Raw genomic sequence first — 22,949 nt, forward strand, 5'->3', positions numbered from 1 at the left:
AATTACTTACTTCAACAAATTTACACATATTTTTTCCCCTTCGTTTTTCACTGGAATTGCTAAATGGAGAAATACTTACGTAACTTTATTCTTTTAGTATTTGAAATTTTATTTAGCAAAACACCTAAAAACAAAACTGAAACGCAAGGTAGAAATTTTTCCAGGGAATGAAACCAGGAAAGCAACTAATATCATGAAAATTGTTAATATTTTGCTTTAATGTGCATACATAGCACTCGATCTGCTTGTCCATTGCTGGATAGTTTGAAAGGGACGCAAGTCTTACACTTAATGCCATTGCTTCGTATAAATGTTTGGAATTTTTGAGAAGTAAATTGATGTCGTTGTCGGAAACTAAAACTACTTCCAATATAGTCCCAGAGAAATCAGTGCGCACTCTTTCCTATGGTGTACTAGCATTTCCCCAATGATGAACTTTAGCCTGCGCTAGGTCAGTTTTGAAACCAGAGCAGTCCAAACAGTTTTTCGAAGAATCGTCTAAGTCTTAATCGATGTCTTGCCAATGCACGTACGATCTGGCAATTATTTTCGTCTTTTCTACACCAAGATGCCTATGCTGAAATTGAATCGAATATTTTTTCTTTTTAGCAGTCTGGAATACACACTCGTTGACCATACATAATAGACCCATCCTGTAAGTGTAAGATATAACTTTCCTTCCCTTCAAATTGCCCTCCATATTGTGATGTTTTTAAAAGTTTTCCCTTTGAGTGGCCTTTGTTAAATCTTTGCCAGTAACGGGTAAAATCTCAATTTGAGAAATTTGATATACTGCAATATCATCTTATATTTCCAGTTCTCCAGATTTTATTAGCAAGCGCAATAAGCAGTCGGCATTGGTATAGTTCTTAGTATTGCGGTAAACAATAACAAAATCATAAGCTTGTAGAACAAGAGCATACTGCAAAAGTCTTGTTGATGAAACAACTGGGAGACCTTTTTTACATAAAGAATGGAAACCAGAGGCTTGTTCAGTAACCGAAGAGAATGTATTTCCCTTTAAGCAGAGTAAAAACTTTTTAACAATCCAAATGATTGCTAAAGCCTCTTTGTCAATTTTGGAGTACGTTGTTCCATTGGAAATCAAGTTCTGAAGGAAAATGCTATGGGTAGTTCTGAACCATTTTGGAATTTACTGGAAAGTACTGCTCCCAACCCTAACGGTGAAGCATCAGAAGATAGCAAGATAGAAAGGTTTGGATCATAATGAGTTAGTCTTTTGTCCGAACAAATTTCATTTTCGAAAGCTAAATGAAAAGAGCGATCCCATTTCCAATTAACGGTTCCCTTGCTTAAATTGTATAAAGATTAGGCTAAAGTTTCCAAGTATTTAGAAAATCTGAAGTAAAAATTCACGAGGCCATTAAATGACTGAACTTCTTACACATTTCGTATTGCCTCAGCATTTTTAAATTGCAGCTATTCTCTCCTATGTTTTTGAAAGCACCTTAGAACTTATTTTAAATCCTAAAAACTCAATTTCACTTTGAAAGAATTTACTTTTATCCTTATTGATTTTTAGACCATGTTCTCGACATCCTTCAAAAAAGTTTTGTAACCTTTAGTAATGAGTTTCGTTATCGGAAGCTGCTATACGTGCGTCATCAACAACAAAAAAAAAACGTTTTCTAATGCACGGAATACATTTTCGAAGTAATTTTGCCAAATGGCTGGAGCTGCAATAATTCCGAACATTTATCTTTTCAGAGTATAAATGGTTAGGTTCCTATATTTATGGTTAGCACTTCTTCTTCAATCTTCATTTGCAAATAAGCATGGCTGAATTTACCCTAAGAAAATACCCCACCATCACTAAGGGATGCAAAAATATTTTCAGTTCGAGGGAGCGGGTGTTTTTGTATCTTCAAATGTTTATTTACAGTTATTGAGTAATTAGCACATAGCCGAATAGATCAGTTTCGTTTGACAATCGGGAACTATGGGATGGGTGTGGCCCAATCGGATATGTTTGCTTTTTCTATTGATCCTTCTCTTTTGACTTTCTGATTAGTTCTTTAGAGCAAAGGGAGCTGGCCGAGGTCTGCAAAAAACATGCTGCTTACATTCATTTGATATAACATTAAAAATTTATAATCAGAACTTCTGCATTGTTTTCATAGATGAGGGTATCTAATCAAACTAAGTTTTATTAGATATTTTAATGTGATAATTTATCTCAATCATAATTTGCTTATATTCAGCCCCAATTTGAAAGTCTTTATCTTCCGTCATCTTAATAAATATTTTGCTTACATTTAAGCAAAATAGTCATATGGTACAGTAAACACAATGCATTTAAAGTGAAAACTAACACTGTATGTTTTAAATATTACTTTCGTTTTTAGAACTCTCATCAAAAGTCTCATAAGTAAAGCATAAATTTTTTTTTTTTAAGTAAGCATAATTAAAGAACATAGAAAAGATTTTTTTTATAAGCATAATAATTTCATTGAAACAATTTCATTTAAAGTAATGGACAAATTCATCAAACAAAATATTTTTTAAGTAAACCATTTTATTTCAAGATTAGCAATAAATAAATAGCATGTTAAAATGAAATAACGAGTCAGTACATGAATCAACTTAAAAAACCAATTAACCACAGATTTTTCATCAAGATTCCTTCCACAAAGCTTTCAGAAAGAACTATCATACACATCTGGAAGAAAACAAGAATTTTAACGGAGATTCATGTACCTTTTGGCTGTCATCATAGAATAATGCAAAAAGAGCTTTCAGTATCTGTAACTTTTCTTATTTCTTCTCCCTCGCTGGCAGCTTTTACAACTTCCACAATCTAAAATCATTTCAGAAATTAATTATAGGTTTTAATAATAACTCTTAAGTAATACTACATGTATAAAATAAAACCTGAGTATGCTTGCTTGCATACAAAGGTTATGCTAATTTGCATTAATAGGCACTAATCTATATTATTTTATATCAACTATTGAGGCATTTCTGTTTGGTAAACTAGACCGCAATACATTTTTTTAAAGTACAGTACAGAACCCGTTATCCGGAATTCAGAAAACCGGAAAACCAAAAAACCGGAACGAAATTCGATAAATTTTCCCGCAATTAAAAAAAAAAAATTTTTTTTTTCCTCGTAAGATTTTAGGATTTTTCTTTCTTTTTTGAAAGATGTTTACCTACCATCATTTCAGAAATAATCATTAGTGTATTACCTCATCGTTTTTTCTTATTTTTAAGATTATTTCCAAATATTTTTTTTTAGTTGGGTTTAACACTAAAAAAACGGCTTTTTGAAGCGATTCAGAAAACCGGAAAAATCAGTTATCCGGAATAGCGATAGTCCCGATCGTTCCGGATAATCGGTTCTCTACTGTAATAACTTATATTTAAATGCACTGTTTTAAACTAAATAGTCCTTAATAACTTTAAATTACTACATATATTGTAGTGGTATTTGCATAACACATTGCCAAAATATTATATGCATGTTAAATTATTGACAGGCAATTTTTAAAATATATTTTTTTATTATTTCAGAGCTTACTGTGTAGAGGGAACAACATTATTATTCCAAAAAAGGAAAAATAAGAGGAAAAAACTTGCAATGGTGAAATTTATAAGACGACTTCATTAACATTAAGTCTGTCTCCTCTCGCAATAAAAAGTTAAATGCAGTTGAGTGCAGTTTGATTTTAGCATAAGCGCTTTATTTTCGATACATTATTTAAAAATATATAAGTATCATTAACACGTACAGCACAGTGTGGTATCAATGAATGCCTCACTGGTTACCCTACTTTGGCCAAAAGACATTGTAATATTCTCTGATTGGTCTTGACCGAAATAAAACGGAACTTTTTCTCCATAGACTTAACATGAAGTGATCAATAAGGTATTTTTACCTTGCGGAATCTCATATTTTGCATTCATTCCTTTTGCTTTCAAAATCATTCTAAACTATTCAAAGTATATTATGTTAAAAAAATAATTTATTTTGTGAAATAATAAAATTTTAAAAATTATGATAGCTCTATGTGTCACTTTATGAAGTTATTTATATTATTATATGCCGAATAAATAATTATTTTTTTTAAAAAATTTTAGTTCTCTCCCTAAGAAATTATTTCTTGGAGAAAATTTTGAAAACAAACTAAAAATAAATTATATTTTTATATTTAAAGAGCTTAATTTGTACATCAACAATTTGCTGTACAAATTAAGCTCTTTGGTGTAGTTCCTCGTTTCTTGGCGCAGAAAAGGAAAACGAATAGTAACGTAACTAAATATTGATAACGTAGTAACAAGGAAAAATTCTTAGCAAAAATTCTGAAATGGCTAATTATGCCGATTAGTCATTATTTTCTTTTATGGTTTTTCAGGGTGTGCAACCAAATTATTCACCAAAAAATAAGCACCTTTTAAGCACTTTTCAAGCACTCAAAAAATATTTTTAAAACACTTTACAAAAATATCATAATTAGGCAGGGTTGGAAAGTTTTTGACAATTGACGTTTTTATCTTGTTTTAACAGTCATGTCCAAAAAAACTTTTGGCATTGTTTTTGACAACTGTTAAAAAATTATGAAATTTTGAATCGTGTAAAACGAATGGCGTTTTTATACGCTACGGACTGACAATACACCAAAATAGATCGGGGTTGAATTGTGAAAACGTTGAATAGAACAATGTAAACTGTGTCTCTTTGCATAATTCGAAGCGAAAATCAACATGGTAAAGGGAAAAATTAAGCACTTTTTAAAAACACCCAATGAAAAAAGCACTTTTAAGGTATTTTAAAAAACGAAAATAAGCACCTTTAACAGGGTTCATGCTCTACTATAAAAATAAAATTCAAGTACTTTTCAAGGACTTTTTAAGACTTATTATAAAATTCTCAAGGACTTAAATTTTAGTTAAATATAGATTAAAATTTAACATTTTAAACTAAAATGTTTTGATGATAAATGTTAGTCGATAATAGCAGTACTGAAAAATAAGACTTCCATTGCTCTCTCTTGATTTCGGAAAGTGATCTAAGTATATATATATATAAAAAAGCAAAAAAACAAAAAACAAGGGTGATTGGCATCAAGTCGAGAATAAAATTCATGATGCATAAAAACGTCAGGTTTGAATTTTGCATTGAGGCTTATTTTAAGCTAGGTATACAAAGTCTGAATAAGCAAAGATTCGGGCAGAAGACGGGGTAGGGGGGAATGTTCGATATAATACTGTGATATCAATTAGATATTTAAAAACAACTCTGCCGGGAGACTTTTATTTAATATTTAAAGTGGCAGAAGCATTTAGACAGTGAAATTTAAATTGTTCTTAAATATAATTTTGAAATTTCAACCACTTTTCTATTTAAGAAAATTAATCAATTATTGGTTGTTGCGGCTTGATTATCATTTTAAATTTATTACCAGTCAACCATTTTAAATTGAAACAGTTGCCAACTTTCACCTCAATACCTTCTGATAGATTCTTAGTAACAATTTTGGTCACTGACTTTTTTAATTAACCACTCATACTTGAATTAACTTTTTTTCAGTAGCATCGATCATACGCACTTAACATGGTCACGTTAATATGAATTGCAACGAGTAGTTTTCAAATCGAGTATAAATATGAAAATCGATGTTTGATATCGCAAAATGCGTGAATACGAATAGCGACATTGAATTTTAAATTCGCGGAAAAACTAATTGCGCTAAAAAAACGCTTAAGTACTAATCGAGATAATAGATTTTTAAATTGCTTTAATGGCAATTGCGAGTACGATTTTTGAATCACGCCAAAACGAATTGCAACACCAGGCATTAAAGTGGACAAAAATAAAAAAAGCTGAACTTTTACAATGCAGGTTACTAGGAGGAGGGGTGGGAAGTGCTTTATATGATACTGAGATTTATAAAAGCAACTTTTAACTATGCTGGGAGATTTTTATTCAATATTTAAAGTGGCAGAAGCATTTAGACAGTTAACTTTAAATTTTTCTTAAATATAATTTTAAAATTTTGACCACTAATATATTAAAAAAAATTAAGCAATTATAGGAAGGCGCGACTATTAAATTACTTACTAATGAAAAATATATCACATCTTTACAGTAACTAATTCAAGAGAAAGCTTACTTCTACTTCTTTCAAGAATCGCGATATTGGGTTTTAAAATCGTGTGAATATGAATCTTGATATTGGATTATAAAATCGCATAAATATGAATCGCGATTTTGGATTTCAAAATCGCGTGAATATGAATCACAAAACTGGATTTTAAAATCGCATGAATATGAATCGCGATTTTGGATTTTAAAATCGCGCGAATATGAATAGTGCTGTTGGATTTTAAAATCGCGTGAATATGAATCGCGATTTTGGATTTTAAAATTGCGTGAATGTGAATCATGCTGTTGGATTTTAAAACCGCGTGAAAATGAATCGCGATATTGGATTTTAAAATCGCGTGAATATGAATCACGATATTGGATTTTAAAATCGCGTGAATATGAATCACGATATTAGATTTTAAAATCGCGTGACTATGAATCGCGATTTTGGATTTTAAAATTGCTTGAATATGAATCACGATATTGGATTTTAAAATCGCGTGAATACGAATCTGAATCGCGATTTTGGATTTTAAAAACGTGAAAATACAAATCACGATATTGGATTTTAAAATCGCGTGAATACAAATAACGATATTGGATTTTAAAATCGCGTGAATATGAATCGCGTTTTTAGATTTTAAAATAGCGTGAATATGAATCGCGATTTTGGATTTATAAAATCCCGTGATTACGAATCACGCTGTTGGATTTTAAAGACATGAAAGTGCAAATTGCGATATTGAATTTTTAAATCGCGTAAATAAGAATCACGATGCATAATTTTTAGATCACGTGAATACGAATCGCAGTAAATACGAAAAACGTTAGCTGATATTACAACAGCGTGATAACGAATCGCAAAATTGGTTTTAAAAATTCGTGAATACGAATCGAGACGTTGGATTTTAAACTCACGAGAATACAAATCGCGATATTGGGTTTTAAAAACGCTTAAATACAAATCGCGATATTGGGTGAATAGGAATTGCTAGTACGTTTTTTAAATCGCGTAAAAAAATTGCAACTCGTAAGTTTTAAATCAGTTAAATACAAAAATCGATGATTGATATTAAAATCGTTTGATTAAAAATCGCGGTTTTAGCAAATTCCGGTGCAGTTCCTAATATTTAAAATTCCAAAAATCAGCCAAACAAAAAAAAAATCAAATATCGGCGCTCGTAACGAAACGCTTAGACTCCTGTCCACTCTATAGCAGAAGTCGCGGTAATCCGACTATCGTTCGGCCGGCTTGGGTTTAGGACTTGCCAAAAATTTTAGTTTTTGGAACATGGTCGGAAATTTTCAAAATTGGGGGAAAAAAGCGGATTTCCGCTTTTTCGTGGAAGTCTTTCATCCCTGCAACACATAATTTTTAACTAAGTCTAATACGAAGATCGATGATTGATATTAAAATCGCCTGAATAAGAATCGAGATTTTGTCAGAATCTGGCGCAGTTCCCAATATTTAAAATTCCTAAAATCAGTCAAACATACATAAAATCCTTAAATCAAACAGTACGTGTCATCATCTGAAAGACGGGGAAGTCATTCTCTCACACTTACGCACGTCAAAAAGTTAAACATAGAAATACTGGAAATAGGGCTGTTTTCCTGAGTTTTCGATACTTTTCAAGGTCATTTCGAAATTTTCAAGGATGTAATATCATTTTCAAGTACTTCTAGGGGCCCTTGAAAATCAAAATGAAATTCAAGTACTTTTCAAGGCTTTTTCAAGGCCGCGGGAACTTTTCAAAAACGCACTTTTCAAAAACGCTATGCGCCCTGTTTTTACTTATCAATGTCATGCTATGTTTTTTTAGTTTATATTTTTCTTTTATTGCTGTAATATTAATTTACTAGTTATTATATATTTCTACAGAAATTTAAATTGGTCTTTTAATGATTATATACTTACAATACCGGATTTTAATGCCTATTTATTTGTATGCTTGAAAGCAAATATGTCGTTTTTTCATAAGTTTCTCATGCATTGATTTAAAAAATGAGTTAAATGACTTTGAGTTTATATTGAAAAAAAAAAATATCTAGATTTAGTAAGTATATATTCCATGAAGTTAAGAAATAAAACTTTTAAATCACTTTGCATTGAGTGCTTTTAGAATTTCTTGTGTAGTGTATTATTTCGTATATTTTATTATTTTTATTCACAAAAAAATTACTAGTATATTATATAGTGGAAAATCATATCACTCTGAATTTTATTGGCTGACTTCATATTCTCTTCGAAAGTGTAATACTATTTTTTATTTTTCATTATTGTTATGAAAAAAACCAAATGTTGCTACCATTCATTTTCTCTTTACTTAAATTTTATTTTCTGGATTGAATGACAATTGTTTAATTAAAAGATTCAATACGTACAAAAAATTTGAATTTCTATAAAAAGTAGATCATAATTAAGAATGGAAATTAGATATAATGACTAGTTATAAAAGAAAAAATAAATGCTTCAAGTGGATAATAATTTGAATTTAAATAATTTGATTTTTAACAAACCAGAACAGAAAAAAGTAAAACACATCACTTTCAAAAGACGAAGAAGAGATTTTTGGTGGCGATGGAAGTTTATTACGAAAACTATGCTCTTTGCGCTTTCTGTATGACAAAAATTATTTTCTCATTTTCTACTTTTTAGTTTTGTGCCTTTTAAATAAAGTCTTAATGTATAAAAAAAATTCTTCGGTTGTAAATAAATTTAGTTTGAACAATTAAAAAAACTAGTGGGTTGCGACCCCTGCGCGCTAACGCTCGCCAACCCCCGAAAATTGCTACGCAATCTTATATGGTTTACTTCGCAAACCAAGCTCGCTTCGCTCGCTACTAACTTGTGTATATTGCAAATACACAATATTCTAAGAATTCAAAACAATCATTCAAATCATATAACAACTTTTTTTAAAAAAATAAAATTACATCTTTTTAGTAAATACTAAGTCATTAAAATAAATTTGAATTCAAATAAATGACATGTAATTCGCTAAACCTATTAGAAATGTGCTTTAGTATAAAATCTTAAAGCGTAACAGCACAACTGAGACTCATTTTTCAATGAATAACTAATAACAATAAGAAAACAAATAAATTCGTGATATAAGTCAAAAATCGTCAAATAAATTCGTAATATATAAATTTGTGAAAAAAGCGCTTTTGACAAAATACTAAAATAGAGATCTATCGACAAAGACTACTCACTTCTGCCTAGCTTAATAGTATTAGATTGCCGCAGCTGATAGGGTGAATTTCGGAAGAGATTCATTTGATGAGAATGCTCTCTCCGGTTATTTCAGTTTCCGTTTTTAAAAGCGCTATATGTTGAGCCACCTCATCTAGATTTGGCATGTGACATTTTTAGCTGCAATCATTGGTCGATTTTCTAGCGTTGTCATTCGGGAAGTTGTAATGAGGCTTTTTTTGTCGCCGTGTAAGAGAAATATATATATAGATGTTGCATGTTGCATACGCCATGCAGCGCCACCTGTAGTTGAGCAGACTCCCTCTACATTCACTCACTGAACGGCTACGGGGAGCGAGCTCATTAAGATGTTCCAGCTCTAATTATTTTCATTTGTCATTTAAGTGTTTTTTGTCATAATAAAAGCTTTAAAACGCAACCCTAGACTGCTTTGAAGCTTCATCGACACTCCCCGTCCGTAACATGGGGGCTCGGCCAAACCTGCTCAATTAAGCTAAAGTCAACAGCAGTATAAAACAAAACAAGAATCCTCCTACAGCTACACCGGCAAAACGAAATTGCCGCCATTGATCATCATCAGCAAAAAAAAACGCCGTTCCTTCAAATCAACACCGTTGAAAAAATATTTGGAATCATCACGCAAGGGAAAAAATTTACAGATTTACTTTCAATTTCAAGAAATACAGGTAGGAGCAACTTTATTACTAAACATGTATAAAAATACGAGAGAAGAAGATCTACTACAGATCGCATTTGAATTAGGAATAACTGTACCGGAAAACGCTACGTTAATTACTCTAAAAGGCTTAATTGAATCAAGTGATGTATTCAAAGAGAACGTAGATTTCGTTAAAAATCTAGTTGCATCAACCGTCGAAGAACGAAAAGCCCGCGAAGATAACGAAAGTGCTAAGATAGTATTAGAAAAAATTAATCTCGCACAGCTAGAACGCCAAATCGAATTAACAAACCTTCGAAACACTCCTAGTGCCAACCTGAACTCATCTAGAAATTCAGACGCAAGTGAAGATGGTCCCGATATCGAAAGTATTATTAGAATCGTCCGAACACTTAGCATGCCTGTGCCGACAAGACCAGAGAACTACAGTTTATTTTTTCAATCTCTTGAACGTTCGTTTACCACAAAAAGAGTACAGGATAAAATAAAATCTGAAATATTGATAGATATTTTAGGCGAAAAAGCAAGTCACGTTTTATTACACATTTCGGAAAATGATCTCCGAGATTATGAAAAAGTCAAAAATGCCGTTTTGAAACAATTTCAGCCAACACCACACGAATGTTTAATGAATTTTCGAAAATTCTCAATGCATGCCTGATGAATCGCACACACAATTTGCATCACGATTTACAACATCTTTTGAGTATTATTGCAAAATACGCAAAGAAACTGACTTTAAAACATTATCCCACTTAATTATCGCCGATAAACTTTATTCAACATTAGATTATGAAACTCTTAGGGTGTTTTTTATTAACATGGGGAAAAAAAATTTTTTTTTCATTGGATATTTCACATCATCCCCTGGACTTCCATATAATTGAAAAAACAACGAAAGTGCTTCATGATAGATTCCGAGAAAAGTAGCTTGACAGCTATTTTTTTTCCATTGCTAATACTATGAACGCTAAAATAGAATTTCAGAAAACTGATAAAGCAAAAATTTTTTTTAATACAAATTTTTTGCCATCATGTAGTTTATCATACAGGGATGGCAAATATATATAAATCTCACTTTTAAATTTTTTGTCACTGAAGTTGATTTTTCTTTTTGCACATCAAAAAAAAGAAGCACTTTGGTGTAAAACAAATATTCTTTAAGTTTCAGCTCAATAGAATAATATTTAAGCCTCTTTCAAGAGTAAAAGATTTTGCCTTTCTTTATAAACAAGAATAATTCACAATCAGCATCATTTAAATAAGAAAAACAAAGACTTTTTATAATTCAAATAATAAATTGAAAATAGTTCTATAAATCTAGGATTCAATGTAAAAGATTAATACTGCAAAATTAAAATACTAACCTCCCTCATGTTAGGAAATGCACCTATCTGTAATTTGGAAAACACTTCTTCGTCATCCACAATTACTTCAAAAGAAGCTGAATAAAAAAAACAAATAAAATAATGAGAAAAAAGTTACTAAAGTTGGGTGTACAAATATATTTCATAAAAATAAAAAAAATTGCTGAAAAAAATATATCAAAATATATCAAGATAGTTGTCTCCCTTACTCCAAAAATAAATTACATAAATACACTTTACTCCTAAAAATAATTTCATTTTATAGATTTATTACAAAATTAAGTACCAGAAATAGAGTAACAACTATTTGCTAGACATCCTTTATATAAAAATTAAATGTCATAATTTACACTGAAATATTGGCTATTCTAACAATATTTATCTATTCTTTCATTAAAATTTTCACACTGATCACAACACTTACATCAAGAAAGTTTACTCTAACAAGAGATAAATTTTTTTGACAATATATTAATAATAAATAATAAATTATATTATTATAATTATATATTAATAATAATAATAAATTATAAATAATATTAAATTGTGGAAAAATGTAGATTTTTCCACAATTTAATATTATTTATAATTTATTGGAAAGATAAGATAATTCAAAGATAAAAGAAAAAACTTGCATTTGGGATCTATTTAATTTGAATATAAAATATCAATAATGTTTAAATTTATAAATAAAACATTAATAAAAATGTTAACATTAAGAGACATTCATTAAATAATAGAAATATGAACTTTTTTTACTCATGAATATATATTGAGTGAAAAGTAAAAATTGAATCCAGGTAAAAATTGAAAATATTTATAGGAATGAGAACATTGAACTAATTTATTTTTATTTAAATTAAGATAGACATAGAAATAAAAATGACGTAGTTTAGGGCAAAACAATAACAGGCGTGGAAAAGAATGCAAAAAAGCAGAAAAATATTAATTATTCTATAAATGGTCATTAATTCTTAAATTCTAATGGCAGTACTATGAACAAAAACATTGCAAACTTCAAATCAATAAAATATTTAATAATATAGTCAACGAGTAACAGCTTGAAAAATGCTTATAGACTTTCAATATGTTTGACCTTTATTTGTGTTTGAAGAGTATGAATGTTTATTTAAACCCTTTTCTAAGATCAAATCTGACATTGTAGAAATACCACTAGATAAAGAACGCATATTTAACATAAATAAAAAGTAAATAATATAGAGCATAGACATACAAGTTCTTCCAACAGCACCTCTGACTACAGCATCTGGAACTTCTGCTTTAATTTGTCGCTCCAATTCTTTGAAGCGAGGTGCGTAACCTCATTCACCACTAAAAAAATTGCAAGATTACATATATACAAAATGCTAAACCAAGACGTAGCATGAAATAACAGATGATATGGGGAGATTTCCGTATCCTGATCTGTGGCAGAATAATCGCCAAGTCTTGGCAACTTCCCGGCTGTGGCCAGCAAGAAACTAAAAAAAAAACGCCACAGAAAAGGATCAACTCGAAATGTATAACTTGTAGCCACCCCCGGGCAAACGTCTACATGTTTTGTTGTTTTTATTAAAAAACTGCAAGTTTAAAATCTATTTGGCACCTTGGTGATAGTATCTGGCACAACAGATCGTGATATAGAAACATCCTCGGTTATAAATTTAGAAAATAATTTTCAAGGAAGTCAATTTCATCTCCACAATTTAAATAGGCCAAAAACCCTAGCAAAATTTTAAAATAATTTGTATAAAATTTAGCAACAATTCTATAAAATTTAGCAACAAAAGCAACAATACAATGTAGGTTATTAATTTATAGGGTAATAATAAATTAGGTAGTTATCAAATACATAAGTTATAATAACTCTTTAATTGATTCAGTATCACCTTGTAGAATTAATGTATTACATTTAATCACTGCTTGAATAAAAGAACTGTCTTAGCTCATTAACCAGAAAATACACAGTAAAGTTCTTCTATTCCCTACGATTAAAATTATTATTGAAAGCTCAAAACTATGATAACATGAAAATACAAACATGAGACGTTGGATAAGTTTTTCAAAATATCAGTGTAACATACGTTGAAATTTTGAAAAAGAAGTACGTTAAACTTGTAAATAAATTTAAAAAAAAAAAGTTTTCTAACCAATATTCGACTTCAACTACAACACTCATCGCTTTCGATTCTGTTAGCAAAATAAAATTATTTCAGTAGCAAAGAACGAAAAACGAAAGTTGCGATAAGATCGACGTCCAGTAACTTTCGCTTTGAGCTTTAAACATTTAGCCTGGGCTAGCCGAGTGATTAATCTTTCATATTAAAATAACGAAAAGACTCTGTATTCTATTTAGATTTTTTTTAAACCTTTCTCTTTTTGCTTTAGTAAAATTTTTATACCTACAATTCTTCTAAGTGTTTATTTTTCTCTTTATTTTATTTTACACAATTCATTTTTTATGGCAATACAACTTCATTCGTTAAATGCAACTTTGAAGCAGTTTCGGAAATTTTGTCCGTTCGAAATGTTGAAATATTACCAATGGTTTATTACACTGTTATGAGAACTGAGAAAACCGAAACGTGTAAAAAGTTCTTGAAGATGACGTTTATCAACTTCACTGATGACCCCCCCCCTCCAATTGATTGTAAACAAAGATCGTGACGTCATGCGTCTGTTCCCCTAGTTGTACTGTTTATTAAGAGAAATTAGCTTAAAAATTTTGAGTTTAAGGTTTCATTTTGCAAATTATGTTCGCCAGAAGTTTACCTGGTTAAATGTAAAGAACTCTTAACTTACACAATGATGACTATTGAAAAATCTAATCAAAGATTTAACTATGTGTATAGCTCCAATTTAAATCACAATTTTCGAATCAAAATGTTTGTACTATTTGAAATATTTTCTCATGCTAAAACTGTTTTATTAATTATTTAACATCTTTACCACTTTGATTTAAATGTATATTATTTTTATTGAAATTTTACATTTGAAAACAAATTTAATGCTTGAGTGATATTGTAAATAAAATTGTTCGGAGAAGTTTTTTTTGTACCCATATAATTCGAAATTTAAAGTAAATCTTTTTTTTTATGATCTGTTCACTTTTTCAGTGGTACATTGGAGGGTAAACTTAAAAAACCCAGCTATAAGGCACTTATTGATGATCCACTCTTAAAGTTCTCTGGTGTGTTTGAAGAAAAATGTTCTGATCTATATGTGACTTGCCAAGTGTTTACAGATAATAAGCCTTTAGCATTCCCAGTTCAAACCTCTTACAAGGCATTCACAACTCGATGGAAGTAAGTATTACATAGTTTTATAATAATATTTATGTCAAAATCTTACTTTGGGAATACTTTAGTATCAGTATTGCAATTGTCATAGCATCCGCTATTTGCAGTGCCATTACAACTGCAATATTCGAAGTTTGTAGTGTCTCTGCCATGCTCTTGCACTTCTCAAAAGTGAATGCCAAACTTTATCAAATTTTGGATTAGTTTGCGGGGCCCGTACTAAGGATTTCAAATTATTAGCCAAATATCAAAATTCTTAGCCAAAGGGAAATATTTACAATTTTTATGATTAATTTTTTTTCCGAAGAAAAATTTAAATCAAAATACAAATTTATTTTAAATTGAACTATTTTTCTAAAATGCAAGTTCAAATCTAGAGTCATTTTAAAGATGGTGACAAGTAAATGAGCTTTGAATGGGAGAAATGTAGATGTTATTTATGGTCTTTTAGGAGTAGTTTATGGGTTAATTTTTGATAACTTCTTAGTATCATCAGTAATATAAGGATAAACCTCAATCAACATTTGATGATTTTTTTTTCTTTCTTTTTTTTAGATTTTAACTATCTTTTAAATAAATATTTTATTTTAAGTGAAATGTATCATTCTGTATATCCTTTATTTTTTGATAAAAAAAAATTTCTGTCTCACTTATTTTTTTACTGTCATAATCGTAATCATTCAGGGAAAAAAAATGGTCACATTAGTTATTTAAATGATTTAATTCTATTTTATTCTGTTTCATTAGTTTTTATACTAGTCACAGAGAGTTTTTATTGAAAATTCAGCAGGGACTTACCATTTTCATTGCCAGCCTAGTGCTTGCGGTCATATCATTGAAAAATGGTAATCTTTGAAATCACAGTAAATTTTCTTATTTTAGCACATATTTAGCAAATTTTAAGTTTTGATATAAATTTATTTTATTAAACATTATAAGAAAAAAAAAATTTACAAAAAGTAGTTGGATGATAATAACCGTCTTGCTACCACCTAATCTGTTTTATTGACAACTGTAGGAAAAATCTTGTCGCACAATCTCGCGTGATCCGTCAACAATCGAGTTCACCTGCATTTTACGGTAGTTTGTTTCATGCTTATATAATCTCTCTTGTCGCAAACATTACCAATTCTAATTGATAATGGGGTGCTCAACCTTTTTGAGTAAAGGACCACATGCACAGCAGATTTAACAATGAAGAGTCGGATACCAAAGTATTTAGACAGACATGCTTATAGCAATTGTAAGTAGTAATTGTTATATAAACATCATTGTTCTAGCACTAAATTCTTTTTATCATGTAATATATTAGCATAAACTTAAATACTTTTTAAATGTTTAAAATTGGAAACTTTCTCTTCAAAACTGATTACTTAGGGGGAAAAAACAGAATCAAATATAACTTATCAAAAAAAAAATTCAGATAAATTGAAATAATTAAAAACAATGGGAAAAATCATGGCTTTTTTTATTACACTACATTTACAAAAGTCTATTTAAACATAAGTTTTAATGTTAAAAAATTTGCTCTAGAATTAAATTTAAGAAAAAAATTAATAATCTTGTTATTAAAATAAATGCAAGTTAAATACTTAGATTTAAATAAAGTTTATAGGGTTGAAAATGATTAAAATTAAAACAAAACCTTTTCAGCTCAAAATAAGATTTAACATTTAGTAGGGAATATGCTTCAACTTTAAAACATTTATTATTGTAAGAGGCAGGGGCTGAGAGAAGAAGAAAAAAAGCATTAATTTTGAAGGAACTAGTTTCCTAAAGTAAAAATAATTATAATCTATTAAGATACTTGTTTACAATTCTTTATGGTCATTACTTTTTTAACATGACCCTTACTATTAACAATTAATACACCCTATTAACAATTACTTAGAATTTGCATTACTTTATGATACTTATCTTGATTATATTTTTTTGCAGTTAAAATTTAATGATATGCTAATCATTTTCCAGCATATGATCATAAATTATATAAAATGATGCTTTTAGTTTTAAAAAAAAAAAATATTTCTTCATGGTTATCTTGCAATTTTCAAATATTGTACTAATTTTATCAACTTGATCATGTGATAGCTTTTTCGGACCATTAAATGAAAATTTAATGGTTATGTTTAATGACTACTCCTCAATTTTGAGCATGCCACATTCATTCTGGAAAACAGTCTTTCGACAGAAGCTGTTGGTGGGCACCAGGGTTGGCAGGTTTTTGACATGTGACAGTTTTTGACGGTTTAAACCATGGTTTAAACCGTCACGTCAAAAACCTATATTCATATGAGAAACACTTATATTTTGAATAGTAACCAAAATCTTGTACTTTTGAAAGCTCACATCTTTTGTAATATTATGTTTTCATTTTCATGTGTTATTGAAAATCTGCAGTGATATTCTTAAGAAATTTATTTAAAACCAAATTTAGTGTATAATATAGATTATACTAAAAATTAGACAATTTTAAAGATAAACATTAGCAGTTTTGTACATTAGACATCTTTTAAAGAAAAATCTTTTAAACAGGTTGGGCACATGCAACATTTACAATCAGGGAATTTTTGTCTATTTTTAGCTCTTCTAAAGTAAACTGGGGGGAGGGGGATAAGTGAACTGCTTTCAACATACTTTGTTTGGTGGTGGAAAAATGTTCAAAACTAGTTATGTGCTACCGTATGCTGTGAGGAGCAAATGAACTAGACTATTGAATTTTGAATTAAATTTCTACTTCCATCATTTTCATTTTGATTATGTAGTGTGATGCATGTTCTAATTTTTAAAATTATGTATTTAATTAGGATAATTAAAAAATTTCCATAATAATTTGTTTAAATATTTCATGGATCAGTGACTGTAATGTTCTTCTGTTTAGTTTGACTTTTGTGATTGGTTGTTAGTTTTTCAGAAAAATCAGCAATTCTGAATTTTAAATCTTCAATTTTTTTAATTCATAGTTAACATAAGACAATACAAATTTAAGTGCTTTCTGTTAAATACACAGAGTAGTTAGTGTCGATTTACAGTATATTCAGCCTATTCATTTACTATGCTGAAAATTTAGTTTATCCAAATACTTGTGAATTTCATTTTGCTGAATACTATATAGTTTTGTTGAATCTGTTGAATAACTATAACTTCTTACTATCTTCTTCTTACTTCTTAATATAACTTCTTACTTTCAAGATATACATTATTTGTATTCTTAATACAAGTGGAGAAAAAAAAATAAGAGATAAAAATTGTTTTAAAATGATACGTGTAATAATTATAAATAAATATAATAAACAATATGAATTATATTTATCATTATTCATAAATATAACTACTTTTAAATTCGAATTAACATACTGGATAATAAAGATATTCGGTCTAACATTAAAAAAAATTTTATACACTTGTATCAAGTTTGTATTTATACAACATAACTTGTAAGCTCCTTATAAATATAAATATTAGTTATATGTTCCTTATATGTCAAAAATGCATGGTAATAAACTTTTAATTTTCTTAAATATCAAAAAAAAAAATTTTTTTTTTTCAAAATATAAATATTTAAACAATCTTTGTGCAAAATTTTTCTGCACATGCATTTGAATATAAATTTCTGAGATTTTAAATCTGTTATTTTACCTTAATTTTAATAAAAAAATATTTTAAAACCTCCTGATTACCTATAGTATAATTAAATTTCCATATAATGCATGGCAACTGTTGGTAGTTTTGAAGTTTATATATTTTCTTGGCAAACTTCAGTTTTTGACGTTTTCGACGGGTTTTTGATGGTTTAAACCAGTATTGTACCCTTGTCATGTCAAAAACCACTTTTTGACGTCAAAAACCCAACCCTGGTGGGCACTATTAAACTTAAGGAAAAAAATTAACTTAATCAGTTTGGAGAATTAGTCAAAGATGGTGCTCTTCCTTTGCTGATTTTTAAATTGCTTGAATATGAATTGTTATGTTATTTTTGAATTGCAAGAAGAGTAGCAACATATGATTTTCAACCACCCTGAATACAAATCGCGATATGTGATTTTTAACCCCCTGAGTACAAATCGCGATATGTGATTTTAAGTCTGTTGAATAGGAATTGCGATGGATGATTTTTGAAGCTCTTTAATGTTAAAAAGACTTGCGACGATGTGTAACTTTTAAATTACAAAGAAGATCAAAATGTATGATTTTTTAAATATGTAAATACGAATCACGATATGGGATTTTTAAATCATGTGACAATAGGTTAGGTATGTGTTGTTAAACTTGCAATCGTTCATGGAACTAAAGAAATATGCACATGCGTTGAATTATTTTTTTGTTAAAGAGACCACATTTAATATAAATTTGCACATCTCTTTTTGTTATTCTCTCTAAGCTGGTGGCGATTTAACTAAGATGTGTAATTACTTTTTAAGTTTGAAAAAAACTTAAAGCAGGATCGAATTTTATAAGTTGTCATATTGTGATCGAATTTTATAAGTTGTCATATTGTGTTAAAATGTCAGGATATTCAAAATCACAAATAAAACTGCAAAAAAAAAAAATCGAAAAACCTCTTATATTTATGTTAAAAGCAGCCCAGATAGAGCATGTAAAAATTTATTTTAAAGTGCGATTCAAAAATCTTGTGCCGTGAAACTATAGTATTAAAAATATCAGGAATTTTTAATTAACAGGAAAAAGCATTGCAACTGAAAAAACTATAAAAATTCCTTTTGCATTTATGATGAAATCGGCATAAATAAAGTGTGTGAAAAAGTGATGTATTTAAATGCAAGATTCAAAATTAAAGTGTCACTGTTGTGTATAAAAAATGCTGTGTCTTTCAAAACCTTGTAGAAATGCATATCAATAATTGCCAAGGTAACAATTGAAAAATAATTTGATTTTCGGTTAAACCGGCGCAAATAAACCATGACAGAAAATGGTTATCTAAATGAGCAGTTTGTAAAAATATCAAAATTTTAAAAACCGCACGGAAGTGCATAGAGATAACTGCCGAAAAAATATCAAAAGTCATTTAGATTTGCAATGAAGTTTCCACAAATAAAGCGTTTCATAACTTTCAACATGTTAAAACATATTTAAAACAATCAGTGATTTTAGAAACTACGAGAAAATAGGTAGAAAATAACTACCGAAAAGTCTTTGGATTTACAATGTGATCAGCACACACGAAGACCGTCAAGAGTCTTAACTATAATTCGAAATTCGTGTATTAAAATAATGTGATATTAAAAATATTGGGATTTTCAAAACTATTCGTAAATCCATAACCATCGGGGGGGAAGCAATCGAGAAACTACATTGATTGCGATTGGGTGTGTAAAAAACTTAAATGTGCAATTTCAAATTTCCGATTTATTTTTTATTTTGCTCTGGTGGTTGCCACGGGTAACATATATAGTTGCTGGGCTACATATGGTCCACGGTCTGCAGGTAGTACACCCCTACTTTAATTGATATGTCTCTGCCCTGTTCTTGCACTTCTGGTAAGTGAGGACCCAGTTTAATTCAATTTTAGGTTTGTTTGAATGATTAAGAATCTTCTTTGTGTTCCTGGTAAATAAATAATAATAATAGTCTCTGCCTACTTCGTGCTCTTCTAGTAAGTTGGAATGATTGAGAATCTCCGTTGTGTGCGTAATAAATAAATTATAAGTAAATTTCTGTATTCAAAGTTTAAAAATCATATTTGTTTAATTAATAGCTGGAATGAATGGCTGTCATTACCTGTCAAATTTTCTGAACTTCCAAGAAATGCCTTACTTGCATTGACGGTGTGGGATGTATATGGACCAAACCAAAGTTTACCAATTGGAGGAGCAACCATATCTGTCTTTGGAAAATATGGGTAAATTATGTATATCTAAACATTTTTTACTCATCATGTTGTACAAAGAAACTAATATAATAATCTTTTATAGTGTGTTGAAATTCAGAAATTATACTCTTTTTAATTTTTTTTTTTGTCTTCTTTTTTTTTTTTTTTAATCAAAAGAGATCTAGGTGTTTTCTCTCATAAATTGTTCAATTATTTTTCAGAATTCCCTTTAAAAACATTGTAGAATTATGTTAAATCACTCTACTTTATTTGAGCTTGCTGGTAAAGTTGTGCAATTTATTGCATCTTGTATTGTGTAATTCTTACCACATCAAGTTGCTTAAAAAATAATTACATACCTATGCACTTGAGCTTACCTGACTTCTCAAAAATAAACTCAAGCCAGCGAAACTTATTTCTGATTAAAGGGAGCTGTAAGCTAGCAAACATCACTAATTTTATCTTTTAAATAAGTGAAGAAACGGAATCACCTGATCCTTTGAAAAACATTTTTTCATAAGCTCTTCTCAAAAAGACTTATTGAAATTTTAAGTCTATTTTTACGAATTTGTGCCAGACACACACTGAAGTACAGACCGAGTAACTCTTTTATTATCCATTGCTCCATTGCGTTTTGTTGTAACATGTGCTTGTCTTTATTATAGTTTGATTTTTAAGTCATTTGGATTTCTTATATTACAAATTCCTGAATATCATACATTGTTAGTACTTAAATTTTTACTAAGTTTTTCCCTTCCACATATGTATAACTCCAAGTCGATGTGATGAGCTTAGTCTTAGCCAACGACCTGGGTTTAATCCCCTGCGTTGGATTGGTATCTGATTGGACTGCACTTCTGATTTGTGACTTAGATTCTCTTTAAAGTTAATGTTCCAGGTGATTTCGATGCCATAAAAATTCATGCTTGTTGGGGAGCGTAATGAGGAGGCCTACCACCATCTACTCTCCACTCTAAAAAATAGTGATAGGGTAGTGGAGCATATGCACTAGCATTAGTGTAGCTCTAGATACTGATTATTTCAACTGAATCAAATCCTTATTTATTTATTTATTTCATAGTTGTTGTTTTTTTTTAAATTTTTTTATGAGAACACTGATGAAACTGGAAACGTTCATAAAATGGTACTAGTTTCTAACTAAATGAATTATATATGAATTTATGTAGATTCTTTATTTCATAATACATAATTTCAGAGCTCTTCGGCAAGGCATGCATGACCTACGCTTGTGGAATAATGTACAAGCTGATGGAAACCTGAGAACTAAAACTCCAGGTAAAACTGATTGCTCCAAAGAACAAATGACAAAATTGTCAAAGGTAAGCATTATTATGTTTACTGACTAGTGTCAGTTTTAATACATTTTTTTATGAAAACGAAGCAATAAAGATGAATTTGTGATTGATCATTTAATATAAAAGATACTCTGCTTTATATTTGTTTCACTATTAATTTTATAAAAAGTTTGTATGATTTTACATAAATATAATTAGCATTTGCAATATGATTTTTAAATAGATGACATTTTTGTTATATTAAGAAAAGCTATAACTTTTGAAACTTTGAAAAAAAGTCACAATTTTGATGTTGCTGATTACTTTGAAAACCACTATAAATTATGCTATGTCATTAACGTATATTTGCTTTTAACAATGTTTCATATTTATGTAATATAAATGTTATATTCCCCTTTTGCCTTACTGCCTCTTTACAATGAAAAGAGAACAAACCACATGACTGGTGAGAAGCATGTTGTGTCTGTTTTTAACGTTAAGCCCATGAAAATAGTCATTTAGAATGCTATTGTGTTTCTATATATGCATTTTTTATAGTTTCTGTCATCATCACTGTGTATTCTATCATCATTTTACTGTGCATTACTTCTGTTTCTCGTAACACAAAAGCTATAGGGCAAAAATCTGGAATTTTGCAAATCTTTTAAGAAATGCTAAAGGAACATTTAGTTGTGAAAATATTATTGTTGTGTATTTTAATGTTTGAGTTATTTTATGTTATTAAGTTAATTTATTTTATTAAGTTAATTACTTTTAATATTTCATATGTCAATTGACTCAAAGGTTTTGTCCTGTTTGCTACTAATTTAAAACTTTCATCCTACTTGAGGTAGCAAGGTTATTTTAATCAGTCTTAAAACAAGACTTTTTATTTTACTTTATTGGAAATACGAGGCGTTTTTATAAAGTTTCTGTTACTATTAGTAGTGGTAGCATTTTACACTACTTTCTTTTAGAACACATGTCATTCCGTTTAAGAAAAAGATTTGAGTTGAATCATTTATTATCTTTTTTTAGCACTTTTTTATGAATTGCTTTGTAATGGTGATAGATATAGTGGTAATACTAAAAAAAAAATAAAAAAAAGACTTATAATGGTTGTCAATGAGAGTGTTATTTTTGATTTGTTAAT

The 22,949-nt window shown here is 29.3% G+C and overlaps 1 protein-coding gene and 1 non-coding gene across 4 annotated transcripts in view; one reads left to right on the top strand and one right to left on the bottom strand.

Annotated features, from left to right (window-relative positions):
- Positions 1-2,516: 2,516 nt before the first annotated feature.
- On the bottom strand, positions 2,517-13,873 carry LOC107450595 (migration and invasion enhancer 1). 2 transcript variants are annotated; one of them, XR_015435427.1, is made up of 4 exons: positions 13,523-13,873; positions 12,607-12,704; positions 11,373-11,449; positions 2,517-2,818 (listed from the first exon to the last, which is right to left on the bottom strand). It is a non-coding gene; the product is annotated as a migration and invasion enhancer 1 (transcript). The 2 variants fall into 2 exon arrangements; XR_015435426.1 differs by having other exon boundaries at positions 13,457-13,587.
- A 15-nt stretch (positions 13,874-13,888) lies between these two features.
- Positions 13,889-22,949, top strand: part of Pi3K59F (phosphatidylinositol 3-kinase 59F) — a 57,974-nt gene continuing 48,913 nt past the window's right edge. For both annotated transcript variants that reach the window (XM_071183631.2, XM_087167638.1), the window contains exons 1-4: positions 13,889-14,257; positions 14,489-14,677; positions 20,388-20,531; positions 21,718-21,841. In XM_071183631.2, coding sequence (XP_071039732.1) covers positions 14,178-14,257; positions 14,489-14,677; positions 20,388-20,531; positions 21,718-21,841 — 537 coding nt within the window. In that variant the 5' untranslated portion in view covers positions 13,889-14,177. The remainder of the gene's footprint in view (positions 14,258-14,488; positions 14,678-20,387; positions 20,532-21,717; positions 21,842-22,949) is intronic.

Source organism: Parasteatoda tepidariorum, chromosome 7, assembly GCF_982258835.1.
Source record: "Parasteatoda tepidariorum strain Cologne lab strain chromosome 7, Ptep-v5.0, whole genome shotgun sequence".
Taxonomy (NCBI): Eukaryota; Metazoa; Arthropoda; class Arachnida; order Araneae; family Theridiidae; genus Parasteatoda; species Parasteatoda tepidariorum.